Source organism: Zalophus californianus, chromosome 10 (assembly GCF_009762305.2).
Source record: "Zalophus californianus isolate mZalCal1 chromosome 10, mZalCal1.pri.v2, whole genome shotgun sequence".
In the NCBI taxonomy this organism is placed as follows: domain Eukaryota; kingdom Metazoa; phylum Chordata; class Mammalia; order Carnivora; family Otariidae; genus Zalophus; species Zalophus californianus.
This window is the reverse complement of record NC_045604.1, coordinates 91,437,098-91,459,468: the sequence shown is the minus strand read 5'-3', so window position 1 is coordinate 91,459,468 and position 22,371 is coordinate 91,437,098. Positions and strand designations below refer to the sequence as shown.

General features: G+C 38.4%; 1 protein-coding gene across 8 annotated transcripts in view; it reads left to right on the top strand.

Annotated features, from left to right (window-relative positions):
- The window catches only part of LOC113932549 (ATP-binding cassette sub-family A member 3-like), a 172,668-nt gene that overhangs the window by 127,104 nt on the left and 23,193 nt on the right, over positions 1 to 22,371 (top strand). For all 8 annotated transcript variants that reach the window (XM_035722357.1, XM_035722352.1, XM_035722358.1 and 5 more), the window contains 2 exons: positions 17,580 to 17,705; positions 17,932 to 18,126. In XM_035722357.1, the coding sequence (XP_035578250.1) occupies positions 17,580 to 17,705; positions 17,932 to 18,126 (321 nt within the window). The remainder of the gene's footprint in view (positions 1 to 17,579; positions 17,706 to 17,931; positions 18,127 to 22,371) is intronic.

Genomic DNA, 22,371 nt, shown 5'->3' with positions numbered 1-22,371 from the left:
TTTCTGAAAAAGTTTGAGAAGAATATGTTTTAACTCTTCTTAAATGTTTGGTAGAGGGACACCTGGGTGGCTCAGTCATTAAGCATCTGCCTTTGGCTCAGGGTCCTGGGATCGAGCCCCACATCGGGCTCCCTGCTCAGCGGGAAGCCTGCTTCTCCCTCTCCTGCTCCCCCTGCTTGTGTTCCCTCTCTCGCTATATCTCTCTCTTTCTCTGTCAAATAAATAAAATCTTTAAAAAAATAATAAATGTTTGGTAGAATTTGCCTGTGAAGCCATCTGGTCCTGGACTTTTGTTTGTTGGGAGTTTGTGATTACTGACTCCAATTTCATTGCTGGCTATCAGCCTGTTCAAGTTTTCTATTTCTTCTTGTTTCAGCTTTGGTAGTTTGTATGTTTCTAGGAATTTATCTATTTCTTCTAGGTTACCAGTTTGTTGGCATACAGTTTTTCATAATGTTCTCTTATGATTGTGTTTCTGTGGTGTTGGTTTTAGGCAGCATATAGGTGGGTATTGTTTTTGTTTTTGTTTTTATCCACTCTGTCACCCTGTGTTTTTTTATTGGAGCATTTAGTCCATTTACATTCAAAGTAATTATTGAAAGATATGTATTTATTACCATTTTATTACTTGCTTTGTGGTTATTTCTGAAGTTTTTCTGATCCTTTCTTGTCTTTCTCTCTTTCATGTTTTGCTGATTTTCTTTAGTGATGTATTTGGACTTATTTCTCTTCATTCTTTACATATTTATTAGTGGTTTTTGATTTGTGGTTACCATTAGGTTTTTACATAATTTCTTTTGCACATAGCAATCTATATTAAGTTTATGGTTGTTTAAGTTTAAACCCATTATTTTCCCCTCTCCTCCCCACATTATATATATGTGGTGCCATATTTCATTTCCTTTTATTTCATTAATTCCTTGACTGAATTTTTACTGCTTTTGTGTTTCCCACCTTTATACTGTCATTTTTGGTCTTTCTACTCTAAAGTCCCCTTTAATATTTCTTGCAGGGTTGGTTTAGCGATCATGAACTTCTTTAGTTTTTTTGTGTGTCTGGGAATCTCTTTACCTCTCCTTCTATTCTGAATGATGGCCTTGCTGGCTAGAAGTATTCTTGGCTACAGATTTTTCCCAATCAGCACTTTGAATATATCATGCCACTCTCTTCTGGCTTGCAAAGTTTCTGCTTAAAAATCTCATGCTCGGGGCGCCTGGGTGGCTCAGTTGTTAGGCGTCTGCTTTTGGCTCAGGTCATGATCCCAGGGTCCTGGGATTGAGCACTGCATCGGGCTCCCTGCTCCACAGGAGGCCTGCTTCTCCCTCTCCCACTCCCCCTGCTTGTGTTCCCTCTCTCGCTGTGTCTCTCTCTGTCAAATAAATAATCTTGTGCTAGCCTTGTGGGTTTTCCCTTGCAAGTTATGGTTTCCTTTTGTCGTCCTGATTTTACATTTTTTTGTTTTCACTATATTTTGCCAATTTAATTATAGTATGTCTTGCTATGGGTCTGCTTCTCTGTGCCTCCTGCATCTGGATATCTTTTTCCTTCCTCAGATAGGGATGTTTTTAGCTATTATTTCTTCAAATAAATTTTCTGCCCCCTTTTCTCTCTTTTTCTTCTGGAACTGCTATAATATGAATGTTATTACATTTGATGGAGTCACTGAGTTCCCTAAGTCTGTTCTCATTTTGTATCATTCTTTTATCTCTCTTTTGTTCAGTTTGATTACTTTCCATTACTGTCTTCTAGGTCATTAATTCGTTCCTCTTCTTCTTCCATCCTGCCTTTCATTCCATCAAGCACGCTTCTCATTTTGTTTATTGAGCCCTTTATCTATGCTATGTTATTTCTTATCTCTATGATAAGGGTCTCACTCATATCTTCCACTCTTTTCTTAAGTCCAGTGAGTATCCTTATGATCACTGCTTTAAATTCTGTATTAGGCATGTTACTTATATCTGTTTCTTTTAGATCTCTGGCCTTGTCCTGTTCTTTCATTGGGGATAAATTTCAAAGTCAGCTCTTTCTTCTGCTCTTAAAAGTGGTGACTTTATGAAGAAGAGGTCCTGTACTGCCCTGCAGTGCAATGTCCCCTGCTCAGCAGAACCTGACACTTTAGGAGGGTATCCTATGTGTGTTGCTTTTACCCTGCTGTCATCTCTGAGTCACTTATCATTTCACTGCAGTCATCTGCACTCACTGCCTGTTGTGGGCTGTGCTCACTCTCTGTGGTATTAGTGGGATCCAGGCAGGCCAGCTCTAAGGGGGCGTGCCTGCCAGGGAATGTGGGAGTGAGGCAGGGGTGTTAGCAAAATTTGAGCTGGGCTACTAGTCCTATACCAGATCCCCTAAAGCACTGTGACAGCTGAGGGCTCTAGACCATGGCAGCTGGTGGGGGAGGCTGAGCCAGCAATGGCTGGACACAGTTGGGTCTAGTGCCTGAAGGTGGCTCAGGGAGTATAGCTCAGTGCCAAGTTGGATGTGCACAGTGCAGTGCCGCACTTGTGCACCAGGCAGCTGTGTAGGGGCACACGTGTTAACAAAATCTGCCCTGAGCCCAGAGCCAAGGCTAGCAGACTCCGAGTCGGTGAGTCCTCAGGAGAACTCATGGACTTAGTGCAGTGCCAGCCCATTAGGTAGCAAATGTCTGTTCAGCACCACCTCCTGCAAATAGCTTTGTGTTTATGCTGGGGGCTGGGGGAGGAAAATGGAATGTGCCAGCTCCCTTGTTTTCAGAGAAGTCCTCCAACACACTCTGAAATCAGTATGCATAGATCTGCCTCTTTTAAAAACTCATGGAATTCAGCCCCTCTGGTTTTTAAAGCCAAATATTATGGGGATTAGTCTTCCTTGTTTAAGCTCCCTGGTGCAAGGGCCTGTTTCTCTGCTCATGCCTAGCTCCCTCCCTCTTATGGGCAGCCTCCCTCTACCTTTCTGACCTTTGTAACCTTTCAGATGCAGCTTCTTCTCTCCATTTAGCTGTGGAGTTTGTTCTGCCAATCTTCAGATTGCTCTCCGTTTATTTACTTGGATGTGGATGATACCTAGTTATAAACATGGGATGGGGAGAGCTCAGGGTCCTCCTACTCCACCATCTTCCCAAGCTCTGTCCTATACCACTTCTTTATCCATTAATCATCTATTAATGGACACTTGGGCTGCTTCCATAACTTGGCTATTGTAATAATGCTGCTATAAACATAGGGGTGCATGTATGCCTTTGAATTAGTGTTTTGCATTTGGGGATTATATACCAGTAGTGAAATTGCTGGATATAGTGTAGTTGTATTTTTAAATTTTTGAGGAAACTCCATACTGATTTCCAGAGTAGCTGCACAGGTTTCCATTCCCACCAACAGTGCACCAGGATTCCTTTTTCTTCACATCCTCACCAACACTCACTGTTTCTTGTGTTGTTGATTTTAGCCATCCTGATAGGTGTGAGGTGATATGTCATTGTAGTTTTGATTTGCATTTCCCTGATGATGAGTGATGTTGAGCATCTTCTCATGTGTCTGTTGGCCATCTGGATGTCTTCTTTCAAAAAATGTCTGTTCATGTCTTCTGCTCATTTTGTAATTGGATTATTTGTTTTTTGGGTATTGAGTTGTATAAGTTCCTTATATATTTTGGATACTAACCCTTTATTGAATATGTCATTTGCAAATATCTTCTCCCATTTCATAGGTTGCCTTTTAGTTTTGTTGATTGTTTCCTTCACTGTACAGAAGTTTGTTTTGATTTAGTCCCAAGAGTTAAATATTTTTACTTTTATTTCCCTTGTCTCAGGAGACATATCTAGAAAAATCTTGCTGTAGCCAATGTCAAAGAAATTATTGCCTATGTTCTCTTCTAGGAATTTTATGGTTTAGGTCTCACATTTAGATCTGTAATCCATTTTATATTTATTTTTGTGTATGGTATAAGAAAGTGGTCCAGTTTCGTTCTTTTGCACGTTTGCTCTGCAGTTTTCCCTACACCATTTGTTGAAGAGACTGTCTTTTTCCCATTGTATATTCTTGCCTCCTTTGTTGAAGATTCATTGACCATATAACTGTGGCTTCATTTCTGAGTTTTCTATTCTGTTCTATTGATCTATGTGTCTGTTATTGTTCCAGTACCATATTGTTTTGATTAGTACAGCTTTGTATATAACTTGAAGTCTGGAATTGTGATATCCTGTCTTGTTTCATTTCATTTTTAAGATTCTTTTGACTACTTAGAGTCTTTGCAGTTACTTACAAATATTGGGATTATTTGTTCTAGTTCTCTGTTAAAAACTGTTGGTAATTTAATAGGGATTGCATTAAATGTGTAGATTGCTTTGGGTACAATAGACAGTTTAACAATATTTGTCCTTCCAATTAATGAGCATAGAATGTCTTCCTTTTTGTGTCATCTTTAATTTTTTCATCAGTGTTTTATAGTTTTCAGAGTACAGATCTCCCATGATTCAATTCTTATAACATTTATAATTCTTAGAGTTGCAGTTAAATAGCATTGGTGTTTTTTCCAATTTCTGTTTACCAATAAAGATTATATTTTAGGGGTGCCTTGGTGGCTCAGTTAGTTAAGCATCCAACTCTTGATTTTGGCTCAGGTCATGGTCCCAATGTCATGGGATCAAGCCCTGCGTTGGGCTCTGCACTCAGTGCAGAGTCTGCTTGTCCCTCTCTCTTTGTTCCTCCTCCTAGTCTCCCTCTCTCTCTAAAATAAATAAATAAAATCTTTTTAAAAAAAGATTATATTTTGACCCATACCCTAACCTTGTGTTAGCATTTGGCACTCTTTATGAGTTGGTGAAAACAAAGGAATAACTCCAGTCATATTTTAAAATTGAGAATTTTTAACTAAGAGGTAATTTTTTATTTTAATTTTAATAAAATTAAAAGTGGTAAAGATGAATCCTACCTTGGGGTGTCTTACACAGACTGTCAGAGTCTCAGAAACCTCTCAACTCCTTCTCTCTTCAGAACTTATTTTTTTCTTGTCTGGATGGCGATATGGGGTTTTTTTTTTCTCCTTTGCCCATAAATTTTTGTAACTTCACCAACATATATCATAGGATGTATTTCAGTATTCTTTTTCTTGGGACGTGATTTCTTTAATTTCAAAGTTAGTCATCTAAATTTTACCATCTTTGAATTTTTACAAATATTTATAGGTGCGAAACAATTACAGTCTCATCATAATCGAAATATAGAATATTTCCCTCATATCAGAAATTTTCCTTTGCAAGGAGCTCTTAGGTTCACTCAGTATTCTTCTGAGATTCAGAGTATCTGTGGTAATGTCCCATTATTCATTCTTTATGTTGGTAATTTGTTTTTTTTTTTACTGATCAGTTCAACTAAAGGTTATTGAATTTTGTAGATATTTTAAATAACCCACTTTTGGTTTCATTGAGTTTTTTTCTTCTATGATTTGTATTTCCGATATCACTGAGTTCACTCTTGTCATTATTATATCTTTCTGCTTATTAGGGATTTACTTGTATTATTTGAATTTTATTTCTAGTTTCTTCTGGTAGAAGTTTGGACCACTGAGACTTTATTCTTTTTTCAAAACTTTATTCTTTTTAATATAAATATTTAATGATATAAATCTCTCTAATCACTGCTTTAGCTGCATCTCACAAATTTTGAAAGATCGTGTTTTCATTTCATTCTCTTCAAAACATATTCTAATATCTTTCATGATTCCTTTTTTGATGCATGAGTTATTTGTAAAGAGTGTTGTTTAATTTCTAAATTTCAGAATTTTATAGATATTGTTCTGCTGATCTCTAATTTTCTTATTATTGCTGGAGTACATATTCTTCTGTCTTCATAAATTTATGAAGTTGTTTCATGGCCCAAAATATGCCCTATCTTGGCGAATGTTCCTTGTGTACTTGAAAAAAGGCATATTCTGCTTTTATTGGTGCAGTGTTCTTTAACTGTTAACTAGATAAAGTTGTTTAATAATGTTGTTCAATTTTTCTGTATTCTGTTTTTTTCACCAACATGTTGTACCAACCGTCAAGAGATTAGTGTTAAAGACTCTAAGCATGGCAGTGGATTTGCCTATTTCTCTTTCTTCTTTCCTTTTTTCTTTCTTTCTTTCTTTCTTTCTTTCTTTCTTTCTCATTTCTTGGTTTAGGTCTTATCTAATATTTTAGAGTCTAAAATATTAGGTGCACATACACTTAGGATTTTTATATCCTCTTGATGAATTGACCCTTTATCATTATGTAATTGCTTTTTTAAAAAATCTCTGGTGATATTCCTTGTTCTATAATATACTCTGCCTGACGTTACTCTGCCAATTTTTTCATGTATACATTTTGCATGATGTATCTTTTTTATCATTTGACCTTTAACCTGCGTATATTATCTTATAGACAGCATATCTTACTTTGTTTTAAAGATTATTTATTTATTTGACAGAGAGGGAGACAACAAGAAAGGGAACGCAAGCAGGGGGAGTGGGAGAAAGAGAAGCAGACTTCCCACTGAGCAGGGAGCCTGATGCGGGGCTCGATGTGGGGCCCCATACCAGGACCCTGGGATCATGACCTGAGCCGAAGGCAGATGCTTAAAGACTGAGCCACCCAGGCATCCCTAGTTTACTTTCTTTTTATTCAATCTGATAATCTCTACATTTTAATAGAATTTAGACTATTCCTAATGTAATTGTTTATATGGTTGGGCTTAAATTTATCATCTGCTTTTTATTTTCTTTCACATCTATATTTTATTTTTCTCTTTTCATGTCTTCTTTTTTTTAAAAGCTTCTTTTTTTAATTTATTTATTTATTTGACAGAGAGAGACACAGTGAGAGAGGGAACACAAGTGGGGGGTAGTGGGAGAGGGAGAAGCAGGCTTCCCGCAGAGCGGGGAGCCCGATGCGGGGCTCGATCCCAGCACCCTGGGATCATGACCTGAGCCAAAGGCAGATGCTTAATGACTGAGGAACCCAGGCACCCCTTTGTGTCTTCTTTTGGATTAGCAGTATTTTTGTGATTCATTTGCATCTCCACTACTAATTGATTAGCTGAGCCTCTTGTTTGTAACAATATAAACGCTTCCAATCCATGTGCACAGAATATCTTTTCCTTTGTGTCTTTTAAAATTTCTTTCATTGTTTTGTAGTTCTCCGTGTACAGGAATTTCACCTACATGATTAAATTTATTCCTAGGTATTTTATTCTTTCTAATGCAGTTGTAAATGGGATTATTTTTTTAATTTCTCTTTCTGATAGATCATATTAGTGTACAGAAATGCAACAGATTTTTGTACATTGATTTTGTAAACTGCAACCTCACTAAATTCATTAATTCTCTTTCTTATGATTTTATCATCTTTTGAATTTCTCTTTTGTTCACATATTGTTTTCCTAAATTTCATTAAATTGTCGATTTGTGTTCTCTTATAGCTCACTGAACTTCCTTAAAATAATTATCTTGAATTATTTTGTCAGGTAATTTTAAAATCTACAATTCTTTGGGATAAGTTACATGAAATTCATTGTGTTTCTTTAGTGGTATCATGTTTTGTGTTAAAAAAAAATTTTGGTTCCTTCTTGATTTTTTTGTGTGTTCCTTGTAGCCTTTATATATGTCTGTGCATTTGTAGGAACACTCACCTCTTCCAGACTTTATAGACAGGCTTCGGTGGGGAAAGACCTTTACCTACATGTGGGTGTGAAGGCACCAGGAGGGTTGAGTGTGGCATCTCTGGCTCTGGTTTCAGTGGAGTACAGCAGCTTCTCTGGCTCAGGTGTTGGGGTGAACAGTGGAATAAACTATGGGCTATTCTATCAGCTGAGTTTAGCATTATTGAAGGTTGCAAGGGTCTTTGGCAGTAAAGGCTTTAGTGTCTCTAGCAGCAGTGAGGGCTGCTGGTGTCCTTAATGACAATGGCTTCTGGGATCTTCTTGCTCTACTTTTCTCTCAAGAAGAGAGATTGTGAACACAGAGATTCTTCTTGGTACCAAGCTGTGTGAAGTTGAGGAATGGGTTGATGTGGGTAAAATGCATCATCTACTTTTCTATTTGGCCATCCCTGGATTTTCTCCTCCACCAGGTTGCTGCAGACTCTTTAGATGTTCTCCAGAGCTCTCCCAGGGTTATTTTCTCTTTGGTATTTGTTAAATCATTGATTTGGAGGGGGCCAGCAAGCACTGGGCTCTCCTAATCCACCAGCATGCTGATATCACTCTCCATTGTTTTTTGTAAAAACTCGGGTGTTGGGGGGCGGAACAAGATGGCAGAGAAGTAAGAGACCTGGATTTCATCTGGTCTCAGGAATTCAGCTGAATAGGGATCAAACCATTCTGAACACCTACAAACTCAACAGGAGATCAAAGAAAAGAATAGCAACAACTCTCTGAACAGAAAAGCGACCACTTTCTGGAAGGTAGGATGTGCGGAGAAGTGAATCTGAGGCGATATTCGGGAGGATAGACGGCGGGGGAGGGAGCCTCTGTCGGCTGCTTCTGGCAAATGATAGAGCCATGAAGCACAAAATCAGAACTTTTAGAAGTCAGCTCCGCTGAGGGACGTCGCTACAGTGGCTAAGCTGGGGGTGGAACCCTCGCGGGACAGTGTGGTCTCAGGACCCTCAGGGTCACAGAAAGACTGGGGGTGCCTGAGTGCGGCAGAGCTCCCAGGTATTGGAGCGGGGAAACCAGCTGCAGAGAGGGAGCCAAGGCGTGGGCTCTCAGCTCGGGGTGGCCATAAACTGTGATCCGCGGCCCAGTCGGGCCACCGCTCCTCCAGCAGGGACCCAACAAGCGGCAGAGCTGGGGAGAATCCCCTTCCTCCCCGGGGAGGAGAGGCATGGGAGTGCACCGCAGGGATCTGCTGGGTTTGGAGACTCCACACGGGGTCGGGTGCCAGATATAGAAACGCTCGGTCACAGGCCGGGTGAGCACAGAGTGTGGCAGAGACCGGGGAGACGGGAGTGACTGACTGCTTTTCTCTAGGGGCGCACTAAGGAGCGAGGCCCTGAGTTCTCGGCTCCTCTGGGGTGGAGAATGGGAGGCCGCCATTTTCACTGTCCTCCTCCAAAGCTATACGGAAAGCTTGCAGGGAACACAAGCTCCTGAGAGCAAACCCAAGCAGATTGCTTAGCCCGGACAGGCAAGAGCGGGGCAATTCCGCCTCGGCAAAGACATTTGGGAACCACGGCAACAGGCCCCTCCCCAAGAAGATCAGCACAAACACCCAGACAAAACCAAGTTTACTGATCAATGAGAAGGGCAGAACTCCAGCGCTAGGGGAACGCTGCACATTGAATTCATGGCTTTTTTACCATGATTCATTAGTCTTTCAAAGTTAATTTTTTAAACTGTTTTTTTTATTTTTTTCTCCCTTTTTCAACCAACATCTTATCAATCACTTTTTTTAAAAAAACATTTTTATTTTTCATTCTTAGAGTCATATTCTATCCCTTCATAGTAGTTACCCTTATTTTTGGCAGATATATATATAAGTTGTTCTCCCTTTAAAATTTTGAGATAAAGTTTCTTCTAACATATCAAAATATACCCTAAATCTCTACTGTATGGCTTTGTTCTAGGCTCCTGCTTGATCACATTCTCTCCCCCCTTTTTTTCTTTCTTTCCTTCCTTTTTTTAATCCTCTTTTTTCTTTTTTCAAACATCTTCTTATCAATTCGTTTTTTAAAATTTTTTATAATTTTCATCTTTACATTCATATTCCATCCCTTCATCGTATCAACCCTTATTTTGTACATATATGTCTTTCTTTCATTAAAATTTTAGGAGGCACTTTCTTCTAAAAGACTAAAATACACCCAAAATCTAGTGTGTGGCACTGATCTATGCACTAGCCTGATCATATTTGATCATATTCTGTTTTTTTTGTTTTGCTCTGTTTTTGTTTTTATCTTTCTCTTTTTCTTTTTTCTTCTTTCTTTCTTTTTTCTATTTTGTTCTCTCATTCATCTATTCTTCTCTGGACAAAATGACAAGATGAAAAAAATCATCTCAACAAAAAGAACAAGAGGTAGTACCGTCTGCCAGGGACATACTCAATACTGACATTAGTGTGATGTCAGACCTAGAGTTCAGAATCATGACTTTAAAGATACTAGCTGGGCTTGAAAAAAGCATGGAAGTTATTAGAGAAACCCTTTCTGGAGAAATAAAAGAACTAAAATCTAACCAAGTTGAAATCAAAAAGGCTATTAATGAGGTGCAATCAAAAATGGGAGCACTAACTGCTAGGATAAATGAGGCAGAAGAGAGAATCAGCGATATAGAAGACCAAATGATGGAAAATAAAGAAGCTGAGAAAAAGAGAGATAAACAACTACTGGATCACGAGGGCAGATTTCGAGAGATAAGTGATATGATAAGACAAAACAACATTAGAATAATTGGAATCCCAGAAGAAAAAGAAAGAGAGAGAGGGGCAGAAGGTATACTGGAGCAAATTATAGCAGAGAACTTCCCTAATGTGGGGAAGGAAACAGGCATCAAAATCCAGGAGGCACAAAGAACCCCTCTCAAAATCAATAAAAATAGGTCAACACCCCGACATCTAATAGTAAAACTTACAAGTCTCAGAGACAAAGAGAAAATCTTGAAGGCAGCTCGGGGGAAGAGATATGTAACCTATAATGGTAGAAACATTAGATTGCAACAGACCTATCCACAGAGACCTGGCAGGCCAGAAAGGAATGGCATGATATCTTCAGAGCACTACATGAGAAAAATACGCAGCCGAGAATACTATATACAGCTAGGCTATCATTGAAAATTGAAGGAGAGATAAAAAGCTTCCAGGACAAACAAAAACTCTTTAGTTTTAGAATTTGCAAATACAAAACCAGCCATACAAGAAATATTGAAAGGGGTCCTCTAAGCAAAGAGAGAGACTAAAAGCAGCATGGATCAGAAAGGAATACAGACAATATACAGTCACAGTCACTTTACAGGCAATACAATGGCACTAAATTCATATCTTTCAATAGTTACCCTGAATGTAAATGGGCTAAATGCCCCAATCAAAAGACACAGGCTATCAGATTGGATTAAAAAACAAGACCCATCCATATGCTGTCTGCAAGAGACTCATTTTGACCCAAAGACACCCCCATATTGAAAGTGAAGGGGTGGAAAACCATTTACCATGCTAATGGACACCAAAAGAAAGCTGGGGTGGCAATCCTTATGTCAGACAAATTAGATTTTAAAACGAAGAGTGTAATAAGAGATGAGGAAGGCCACTATATCCTACGTAAAGGGTCTATACACGAAGAAGATCTAACAATTGTAAATATCTATGCCCCTAACATGGAAGCAGCCAATTATATAAGGCAATTAATAACAAAAGCAAAGAAACACATTAACAACAATACAATAATAGTGGCGACTTTAACACCCTCCTCACGGAAGTGGACAGATCATCTAAGCAACAGATCAACAAGGAAATAAAGACTTCAAATGACACACTGGACCAAATGGATTTCACAGACATATTCAGAACATTCCATCCCAAAGCAACGGAATACACATTCTTCTCTGGTGCCCATGGAACATTCTCCACAATAGATCACACCCTAGGTCACAAATCAGGTCTCAACCGGTACCAAAAGATTGGGATTATTCCCTGCATATTTTCAGGCCACAGTGCTTTGAAACTAGAACTTAATCACAAGAGAAAAGTCGGAAAGAACTCAAATACATGGAGGCTAAAGAGCATCTTACTAAAGAATGAATTGGTCAACCAGGAAATGAATGAAGAATTAAAAAAATTCATGGAAACCAATGAAAATGAAAACACAACTGTTCAAAATCTCTGGGATGCAGCAAAGGCAGTCCTGAGAGGAAAGTATATAGCAATACAAGCCTTTCTCAAGAAACAAGAAAGGTCTCATACACAACCTAACCCTACACCTAAAGGAGCTAGAGAAAAAACAGCAAATAAAGCCTAATCCCAGCAGGAGAAGAGAAATAATAAAGATCAGAGCAGAAATCAATGAAATAGAAACCCGAAGAACAGTAGAACAGATCAACGAAACTAGGAGCTGGTTCTTTGAAAGAATTAACAAGATTGATAAACCGCTGGCCAGACTGATCAAAAAGAAAAGAGAAATGACCCAAATCAACAAAATCATGAATGAAAGAGGAGAGATCACAATGAACACCACAGAAATATAAACAATTATAAGAACATATTATGAGCAACTCTATGCCGGCAAATTAGATAACCTGGAAGAAATGGCTGCATTCCTAGAGATGTATCAACTACCAAATTTGAACCAGGAAGAAATAGAAAACCTGAACAGACCTATAACCACTAAGGAAATTGAGGCAGTCATCAGAAATCTCCCAAGAAACAAAAGCCCAGGGCCAGACGGCTTCCCAGGGGAATTCTATCAGACATTTCAAGAAGAATTAATACCTATTCTCCTGAAACTGTTCCAAAAAATAGAAATGGAAGGAAAACTTCCAAATGCATCCTTTCTTGATCAAAACTCTTCAGAGTATAGGGATAGAGGGTACATACCTCAATATCATAAAAACCATCTATGAAAAACCTACAGTGAGTATCATTCTCCATGGGGAAAAACTGAGAGCTTTCCCCCTAAGGTCAGGGACGTGGCAGGGATGTCCACTATCACCACCGCTATTCAACATAGTATTAGAAGTCGTAGCCACAGCAATCAGACAACAAAAAGAAATCAAAGGCATCCAAATCGGCAAGGAGGAAGTCAAACTCTCACTCTTTGCAGATGATATGATACTTTATGTGGAAAACCCAAAAGACTCCACCCCAAAACTGCTAGAACTCAAACAGGAATTCGGTCAAGTGGCAGTATATAAAATCAACGCACAGATATCAGTGGCATTCCTAACACCAACAACAAGACAGAAGAGAGAGAAATTAAGGAGTCGATCCCATTTCCACTTGCACCCAAAACCATAAGATACCTAGGAATAAATCTAACCAAAGAGGCAAAGGATCTGTACTCAGAAAACTATAAAATACTCACGAAAGAAATTGAGGAAGACACAAAGAAATGGAAAAACGTTCCATGCTCATGGATTGGAAGAACAAACATTGTGAAGATGTCCATGTTACCTAGAGCAGGCTGCACATTCAATGCAATCCCCATCAAAATACCATCCACTTTTTTCAAAGAAATGGAACAAATAATCCTAAAATTTGTATGGAACCAGAAAAAAACCCGAATATCCAGAGGAATGTTGAAAAAGAAAAGCAAAGCTGGCAGCATCACAATTCCGGACTTCCAGCTCTATTACAAAGCTGTCATCATAAAGACAGTATGGTACTGGCACAAAAACAGACACATAGATCAATGGAACAGAATCAAGAGCCCAGAAATGGACCCTCAACTCTATGGTCAACTTATCTTTGACAAAGCAGGAAAGAATGTCCAATGGAAAAAAGACAGTCTCTTCAACAAATGGTGTTGGGAAAATTGGACAGCCACATGCAGAAGAATGAAACTGGACCATTTCCTTACACCACACACAAAAATAGACTCCAAATTGTTGAAAGACCTAAACGTGAGACAGGAGTCCATCCAAATCCTAAAGGAGAACACAGGCAGCAACCTCTTCGACCTCAGCCGCAGCAACTTCTTCCTAGAAACATCGCCAAAGGCAAGGGAAGCCAGGGCAAAAATGAACTATTGGGATTTCATCAAGAGAAAAAGCTTTTGCACAGCAAAAGAAACAGTCCACAAAACCAAAAGACAACCGACAGAATGGGAGAAAATATTTGCAAATGACATATCAGATAAAGGGCTAGTATCCAAAATTTATAAAGAACTTATCAAACTCAACACCAAAAGAACAAATAGTCCAATCAAGAAATGGGCAGTTCACAAACTAATGATGTAATGTATGGTGATTAACATAACAATAAAAAATTAAAAAAAAAGAAATGGGCAGAAGACATGAGCAGACATTTTTCCAAAGAAGACATCCAAATGGCCAACAAACACATGAAAAAGTGCTCAACATCGCTCAGCATCAGGGAAATCCAAATCAAAACCTCAATGAGATACCACCTCACACCAGTCAGAATGGCTAAAATTAACAAGTCAGGAAATGACAGATGTTGGCGGGGATGTGGAGAAAGGGGAACCCTCCTACACTGTTGGTGGGAATGCAAGCTGGTGCAACCACTCTGGAAAACAGTATGCAGGTTCCTCAAACAGTTGAAAATAGAGCTACCACATGATCCAGCAATTGCACTACCGGGTATTTACCACAAAGAAACAAATGTAGGGATCCGAAGGGTTACGTGCACCCCGATGTTTATAGCAGCAATGTCCACAATACCCAAACTGTGGAAAGAGCCAAGATGTCCATTGACAGATGAATGGATAAAAAAGAGGCGGTATATATACACAATGGAATATTATGCAGCCATCAAAAGGAATGAGATCTTGCCATTTGCAGCAACGTGGATGGAACTGGAGGGTGTTATGCTGAGTGAAATAAGTCAATCAGAGAAAGACATGTATCATATGACCTCACTGATATGAGGAATTCTTAATCTCAGGAAACAAACTGAGGGTTGCTGGAGTGGTGGGGGTGGGATGGAGGGGTGGCTGGGTGATAGACATTGGAGAGGGTATGTGCTATGGTGAGCGCTGTGAATTGTGCAAGACTGTTGAATCACAGATCTGTACCTCTGAAACAATTAATGCAATATATGTTAAGAAAAAAAAAGAAGAAGATAGCAGGAGTGGAAGAATGAGGGGGGGAATCCGAGGGGGAGACGAACCATGAGAGAAGATGGACTCTGAAAAACAAACTGAGGGTTCTAGAGGGGAGGGGGTGTGGGGATGGGTTAGCCTGGTGATGGGTATTAAAGAGGGCACATTCTGCGTGGAGCACTGGGTATTATGCACAATGAACCATGGAACACCATATTAAAAACTAATGATGTAAAAAAAAAAAGTCAGGTGTTACTCTTGTTGGGAATCTCTTATAAGCGATAAGTATTTATCTCTCCCTTATTGCAAGATTTTATCCTTGCCTTTGGCATTCAGCTTTTTTTCTGTCTGTACAGATCTATTTGTATTTATCATACTTGATATTCACTAAGCTATGGATGTGCAGATTAATGTTTTTCATGAAATTTGGGAAGTTCCAGCTATTTCTTTAGATATTTTTCTGCATACTTCTCTCTTTTCCATTTGACTTTCCCATCATTATGCATATATTGATGCACTAAGTGGTATCCCACATTTCTCTGAAGATTTGTTCATTTTTCTTGATTTTCTCTCCATTCTTCGGGTTTCACACTCCCTTTGTATCTATTTAAGTTTTCTAATTCTTTTTTTATGCCAGTTCAAGTTTGTTATTGAACGCTTCTAGTGAGTTTTTCATTTTAGTTATTATACTTTTCAACTCCAGAACTTCCATTGAATTCTTTCTTTATAATTTCTATCCTGTTATTAGTAATCTTTATTTGATAAAACATTGTCATCATACCTCCCTTTATTCCTTCAGGCATGGTTTCCTTTATTTTGAAAATAGATATAATGACTACTTTGAAGTCTTTGTCTATTAAATCTGACATCTGGTCATTTAATCACAGATAGTTACTGTTGCTTGCTTTTTTTCCTGTGTATGGGACACAGTTTCCTGTTTCTTTTATATCATTTTTTTCCTGAACTCTGGATATTTAAAATATGTATTGGTTCTCTGGGTATTGCCCTTTCCCAAGGAAGTTTTGTTGTTTGCTAGTTTGTTTAAGTAACTGGCTAGGATGTTTCTGTGAAGTCTATTTTCCTTGTGGTGTAAAGCCTCTGGTATTGTTCTTCAGAGGATGCAGACCTGGGCATGGGTGCAGTAACCCTGGAATGACAGTGGTTTGAAGGTCTCTCTTTGTCTCTTTCCATGTCCACACCCAACTGTTAAGCTCCACTAACTGCTGGCTGATTTTTGTATTTCTTTTTTTTTAAGATTTTATTTATTTATTTAACAGAGAGAGACACAGCGAGAGAGGGAACGCAAGCAGGGGGAGTGGGAAAGGGAGAGGCAGGCCTCCCGCTGAGCAGGGAGCCCGATGCGGGGCTCGATCCCAGAACCCTGGGATCATGACCTGAGCCGAAGGCAGATGCATAACCAACTGAGCCACCCAGGCGCCCCTGATTTTTGTATTTCTTTAATTAATGCCATAATACATAAATTGCTTCATTGAGGGAACCATTCAATTTGAGCTTCTCTGCAGAAATAGTTTGAGGTCAGTGTTAAAGATTAGTTTCATTACAGGAGGGCTCTTCATAGCTGTCTCTTTCCCTGGTTCTTTCTAGTAAAGTAGCTATCCTATGGTTAATTTATATTTCTAATGAAGCTACCATTCATTTCTTAATTGCTTTACACAAAAACTTCCATTGTTTTGAGAGGATCTTTAGACTTGAATTTCCCTATACTATTTCAAATAAAGACAGTTTCTTTTATAAAAGAAAGTTTATTCTTTGGTCTTTCAGTGTTTAACATACTGTAATTGTAATAAGTCACACTTGATTGATCTCAGTTGTGGCTGTAGTGTTTCCTGAGGTGTCCATTTCTGGAAAAACAACACATTATGTAATCCTAATTTTTTAATTTGTGGAAATAAAAATCAATCTGTTCTGAACTGATTGGACAAAACAGTCTTCAAAATTATGCCAAATTTCTGTTCTACCATCTAGAGATCAGTTTCCTGAAGCTACTTGGTCTAGTCAAGAGTAATAAAAAGCATTATTATCTTGTAATATTTATCTTTAAAATATAGGCCAATGAGTTTCTTGGGAAAAATCTAGTTAAACCTTGATGATTTTCTTGACTTCTATTCCTGATTTATCCTGGAAAAAAAGTTATTATTAAGTATTCATGACTATTTTTTCGAGTTTTCCTACCCTCCTGGGATGATTTCCTTCTTAAAGATCCAAGTGATAAAATCCATTTCTATGAATGCTTTATATTCTGTCTTTTAAACAAATAGCATGATTTCACTCATATGTGGAATTTAAAAAATAACATGAATGAACGAGGGGCGGGGGAGATAGAAAGAGGCAAACCAAGAAACAGACTCTGAACTATAGAGAACAAACTGATGGTTATCAGAGGGGAGGTAGGTGAGGGGATGGGTGAAATAGGTGGTAGGGATTAAGGAGTGCACTTGTGATGAGCACCAGATGTTGAATGGAAGTACTGAATCACTATCTTATACACCTGAAACTAATATTACACTGTACGTTAACTAACAGGAATTTAAATACAAACTTAAATAAATAAATAAATAAATTTAAAGTACACATTGTACCATGTTAATTCACACTCTTTCTATTATGTTGAATGACTTTTTCTTCTCCTCTTGACTCCACCATCATTCTTCAGATGAACCATTTATTAGTCAAAACTTAGTCAAGTTGTACATGATGCTGAGGTGATATTCAGATACTTCATGGAATGACTAAAATCTTCTTTTTTAATGTCTTTGAGATTATCCCCCAGTTTAGCTTTCATGAAACCACCCACTCTAGACCAGACACCTAAACAGCATTCACTTTTATGATTCTTGTTTTGAAAATATAGGGGAAAGTGTCAAAAGAACTATCTGGAGAATCTGATGATGAAGATGTACAAAATGAAAGACAGAGAATCCTGGGGCAGCCTCAGGGGTTGCTGGACTCCACAGTGCTTATTAAGGAACTCACAAAGGTAACATCATTCACTGGCCAATATACACCAGCTTCAATTATCCCCAAGAGCATGTCACTGGTGTCCAGGGCACACTGTGGTTCTTCAGAATCTATGTGTATTTTTCCAGCGTAATAGGAGAGTTCTTGTAAAACTGTCTGAAGTTGTGGTCCATAGGGTCTGAGGTATTTATTTATTTGGTCTTCAAATACTCTTTACTAAGTAGTGTTTTCTGGATTTTTTTCAGATATATTTTAAGTATCCAGTCATTCTAGCTGTGAAAAATATATCTGTTACAATCCAAAGGGGGGAGTGCTTTGGATTGCTTGGATTCAATGGAGCTGGAAAAACTACTACCTTCAAAATTTTGACTGGAGAAGAAACTGTTACCTCTGGGGATGTGTTCATTGAGCACTTTAGCATCACTAAAAGTCTCCAAAAGGTAAGACACAATTACAGTCTAAGATATGAGAAGCTTGATGTCTTGGGGGTACAGGAAACAGGCAGGCATTGAAGATAACAGACAGCAGTCATGGTAGACATTGATATTGATACTGTTGACCCAGTAGATTCTGGAGAAAGAAATTTTTGAGTAGAGAGAGACAACAAGAATAGAATCTAAGACAGGATTATCTTTTGTGTTCTTTGAAACTGCAAGAGTAAAAGTCAAGTTCTCTCAATGGTACATCTAACATATATGCAAGACAAGGTACTGTAAGGAAGGAAAGACTGGGCAGAAGATGTAGTTCAGTTATAAGTGCAGTTCGCTTGTAACTGAGGTCTTCATACACCTTAGAGCTCCAGAACATCATGGCCTTTCAGAATGGTCCCAAATCAAGGCAAGGTAGCTGTCTTTTGTATCTCTGAATCAGTCAGCCATTGGGTGCACATTCCATCCAGGGGAGAGTGCATTAACTTGGGGAAAGCTAAGTGGGAACAAAAATTCAAGAAGAAAATGGTCAGTGGTGTCAGATTCCAGGAAATCTCAGGCAATGTAAAGCCTGAATAGAGTGTATTGGATTTAGCAACTAAAACTTCACTGATGCAGTTAGCAAGAACTATTGTACTACGGTTAGTTGAGTGGTAGTAATGGGAGCCTAAGTGGTGCATTTCTTTCCTCTTTAGTTCATGGCACATTGTCATTATGACATCAGGAAGATGGGGTTGTGGGAGCCTGCATACTCTAGGATGAACAGTATTCTCGTAATGGAGGTGAAGCTAAGAATTTGGGCTATACTCTGAAGAAAGTTAGCTTTGAAGCAAAGGGGAACATTAGAATTGACCCAAAGTTGTGAGAATGAGACAGGGGATATTTTATACATTAAACAACTTGACCACATTTATACTAGAAGGGAAAAAATTGAAATAGAGGAAGAAGTGTTGTATGATGAAAAGAGGTGAATGGGTTCTTCCAGATGGTTCTTGGAGTCAGAGATTCCAAAATTCCCAGCAGGCACTATGGAGGTTCCTCAAAAAATTTAAAAATAGAAATACCATACGATCTGGAAATTTCACTACTGCGTATTTACCCAAAGAAAACAAAAACACTAATTCAAAAAGATATATGCACCCCAATGTTCATTGCAGAATTATTTACAGTAGCCAAGATATGGAAGCAACCTAAGTGTCCATTGATAGGTGAAGGGATAAAGAAGATGTGGTATATACAATGGAATATCACTTAGCCATAATAAAGAATGATACCTTGCCATTTGCAACAACATGGATAGATCTAGATGGTATTATGCTAAGTGAAATAAGTCAGACAGAGAAAGACAAATACCATGTGACTTTACTTATATGTGGAATCTAAAAAGCAAATGATTTTATGAATTTGGGTCCTTTCTCTTTTCTTTTGGATAAGTCTGGCCAGAGGTTTACCAATCTTATTAGTTCTTTCAAAGAACCAGATCGTAGTTTCATTTATCTGTTCTACTGTTCTAGTTTCTATTTCATTGATTTCTACTTATTATGTCTCTTCTCCTGCTGGGTTAAGGCTTTATTTGCTGCTCTTTCTCCAGATCCTTTAGATGTAAGGGCGGCTTGTCATTTGGGATTTTTCTAATTTTTTGAGAGAGGCTTGGATGGCTATATATTTCCTTGTAAGGACCACCTTTGCAGTATGCCATAGGTTCTGAACCAATGTGTTTTCATATTCTTTGGTTTGCATGAACTGTTCAAGTTCCTCTTTAATTTCCTGGTTGACTATATATTTCCTTGTAAGGACCACCTTTACAGTATGCCATAGGTTCTGAACCAATGTGTTTGCATATTCTTTGGTTTGCATGAACTGTTCAAGTTCCTCTTTAATTTCCTGGTTGACCCATTCATCCTTTAGCAGGATGCTTTTTAACCTCCAAGGGTTGCGTTCCTTCGAAATTTTTCCCTGCGGTTGAGTTCCAGTTTCAATGCACTGTAGTCTGAATATATGCAGGGAAAATCTCAATCTTTTGGTATTGGTTGAGACCTGATTTGTGACCCAGTATGTAGTCTATTCAGGAGCAAGTTCTGTGTGCACCCAAGAAGAATGAGTATTCTGTTGTTTTAGGATGGAATGTTCTGTATGTACCTACAAAGTCCATCTGGTCCAATGTGTCCTTCAAAGCTCTTGTTTCTTTGTTGATATTCTGCTTAGATGATCTGTCTATTGCTGAAGTCTACTATTAATGTATTATTATCAATATGATTCTTTATTTTGGTTAATAGTTGGGTGCTCCCATGTTGGGGGCAGAGATATTTACAATTGTTAGATTTTCTTGTTGGATAGACCTTTTAAGTATGATATAGTGTCCTTCTACATCTTTACTACAGTCTTTGGTTTAAAATCTAATTTGTCTGATATGAGAATTGCTACCCCAGCTTTCTTTTGAGGTCCATTGGCATGATAAATCATTCTCCATCCCCTCACTTTCAGTCTGGAGGTGTCTTTAGGTTCAAAATGAGTCTCTTGTAGACAGCATATGGATGGATTCTGCTTTTTTATCCAATCTGAAACCCTCTGCCATTTGATGGGAGCATTCAGCCTGTTCACGCTGAGAGTTAACTATTGAAAGATATGAATGAAAGGGGAGGAATCATGACCAATACCAAGGAAATAGAGGCAATTATTAGAATTTATTACCAGCAGCTATAGGCTAACAAACTAGGCAAACTAGAAGAAATGGATGCATTCCTGGACACTGATAAACTACCAAGACTGAAACAGGAAGAAATAGACAATCTGAATAGACCAATAGCCAGGAAGGAAATTGAAACAGTAATCAAAAACCTCCCCAAAAAACAAGAGTCCAGGGCCAGATGGCTCCCCAGGGGAATTCGACCAAATATTTAAAGAAGAAATCATACCTATTATACTGAAGCTATTCTAAAAAATAGAAACGGAAGGAAAATTTCCAAACTCTTTCTATGAGGCCAGCATTACCTTGATCCCCAAACCAGACAAAGACCCCATCAAAAAGGAGAATTACAGAGCAATATCCTTGATGAACATGGATGCCAAAATTCTCACCAAGATATTAGGTGATAGGATCCAACACTACATTGAAAAGATTATTCACCAGGACCAGGTGGGATTTATTCCTGTGATGCCAGGGTGGTTCCACATTTGCAAATCAATCAATGTGATAGATCACATTAATAAAGAAGAGACAGGAACCATATGATCCTTTCAATTGATGCAGAAAAAGCATTTGACAAAATACAGCATCGTTTCTTGATTAAAGGTCTTCAAAATATAGGGATAGAGGGAACATACCTCAATGTCATAAAAGCCATCTATGAATAGCCCACAGTGACTATCATTCTCAATGGGGAAAAACTGAGAACTTTTCCCTTAAGGTCAGGAACACGACAGGGATGCCCACTCTCACCACTGCCATTCAACATAGTACTAGAAGTCCTAGCTTCAGCAATCAGACAAATAAATAAATAAACAAACAAATAAATAAATGTCATTCAAATTGGCAAAGAAAAAGTCAAACTCTCACTCTTCAAAGATGGCATGATACTCCATGTGGAAAACCCAAAAGACTCCACCCCCAAATTAGTAGAACTTATACAGCAATTCACCAACGTAGCAGGATCAAAAAATCAATGCACAGAAATCAGCTGTATTTCTATACACTAACAATGTGACTGAAGAAAGAGAAATGAAGGAATTGATCCCATTTACAATTGCACAAAGACCCGTAAGATACCTCGGAATAAACCTAACCAAAGAGGTAAAGGATCTATACTCTAGAAGCTACTGAACACTTATGAAAGAAATGGAGGAAGACACAAAGAGATGGAAAAACATTACATGCTCATGGATTGGAAGAATAAGCATTGTGAAAATATCTATGCTGCCCAGAACAATCTACACATTCAATGCAATCCCTATCAAAACACCATAGACATTTTTCACAGAGCTGGGACAAACAATCTAAAATTTGTATGGAACCAGACAAGACTCTGAGTCGCCAGGGGATTGTTGAAAAAGAAAACCAAACCTGGGGACATCACAATGCTTGACTTCAAGTTATATTACAAAGCTGAGATCATCAAAACAGCATGGTACTGGCACAAAAACAGACACATAGATCAATGGAACAGAATAGAGAGCCCAGATATGGACCCTCAATTCTATGGTCAAATAATCTTTGACAAAGCAGGAAAGAATTGATCTAATGGAAAAAAGACAGTCTCT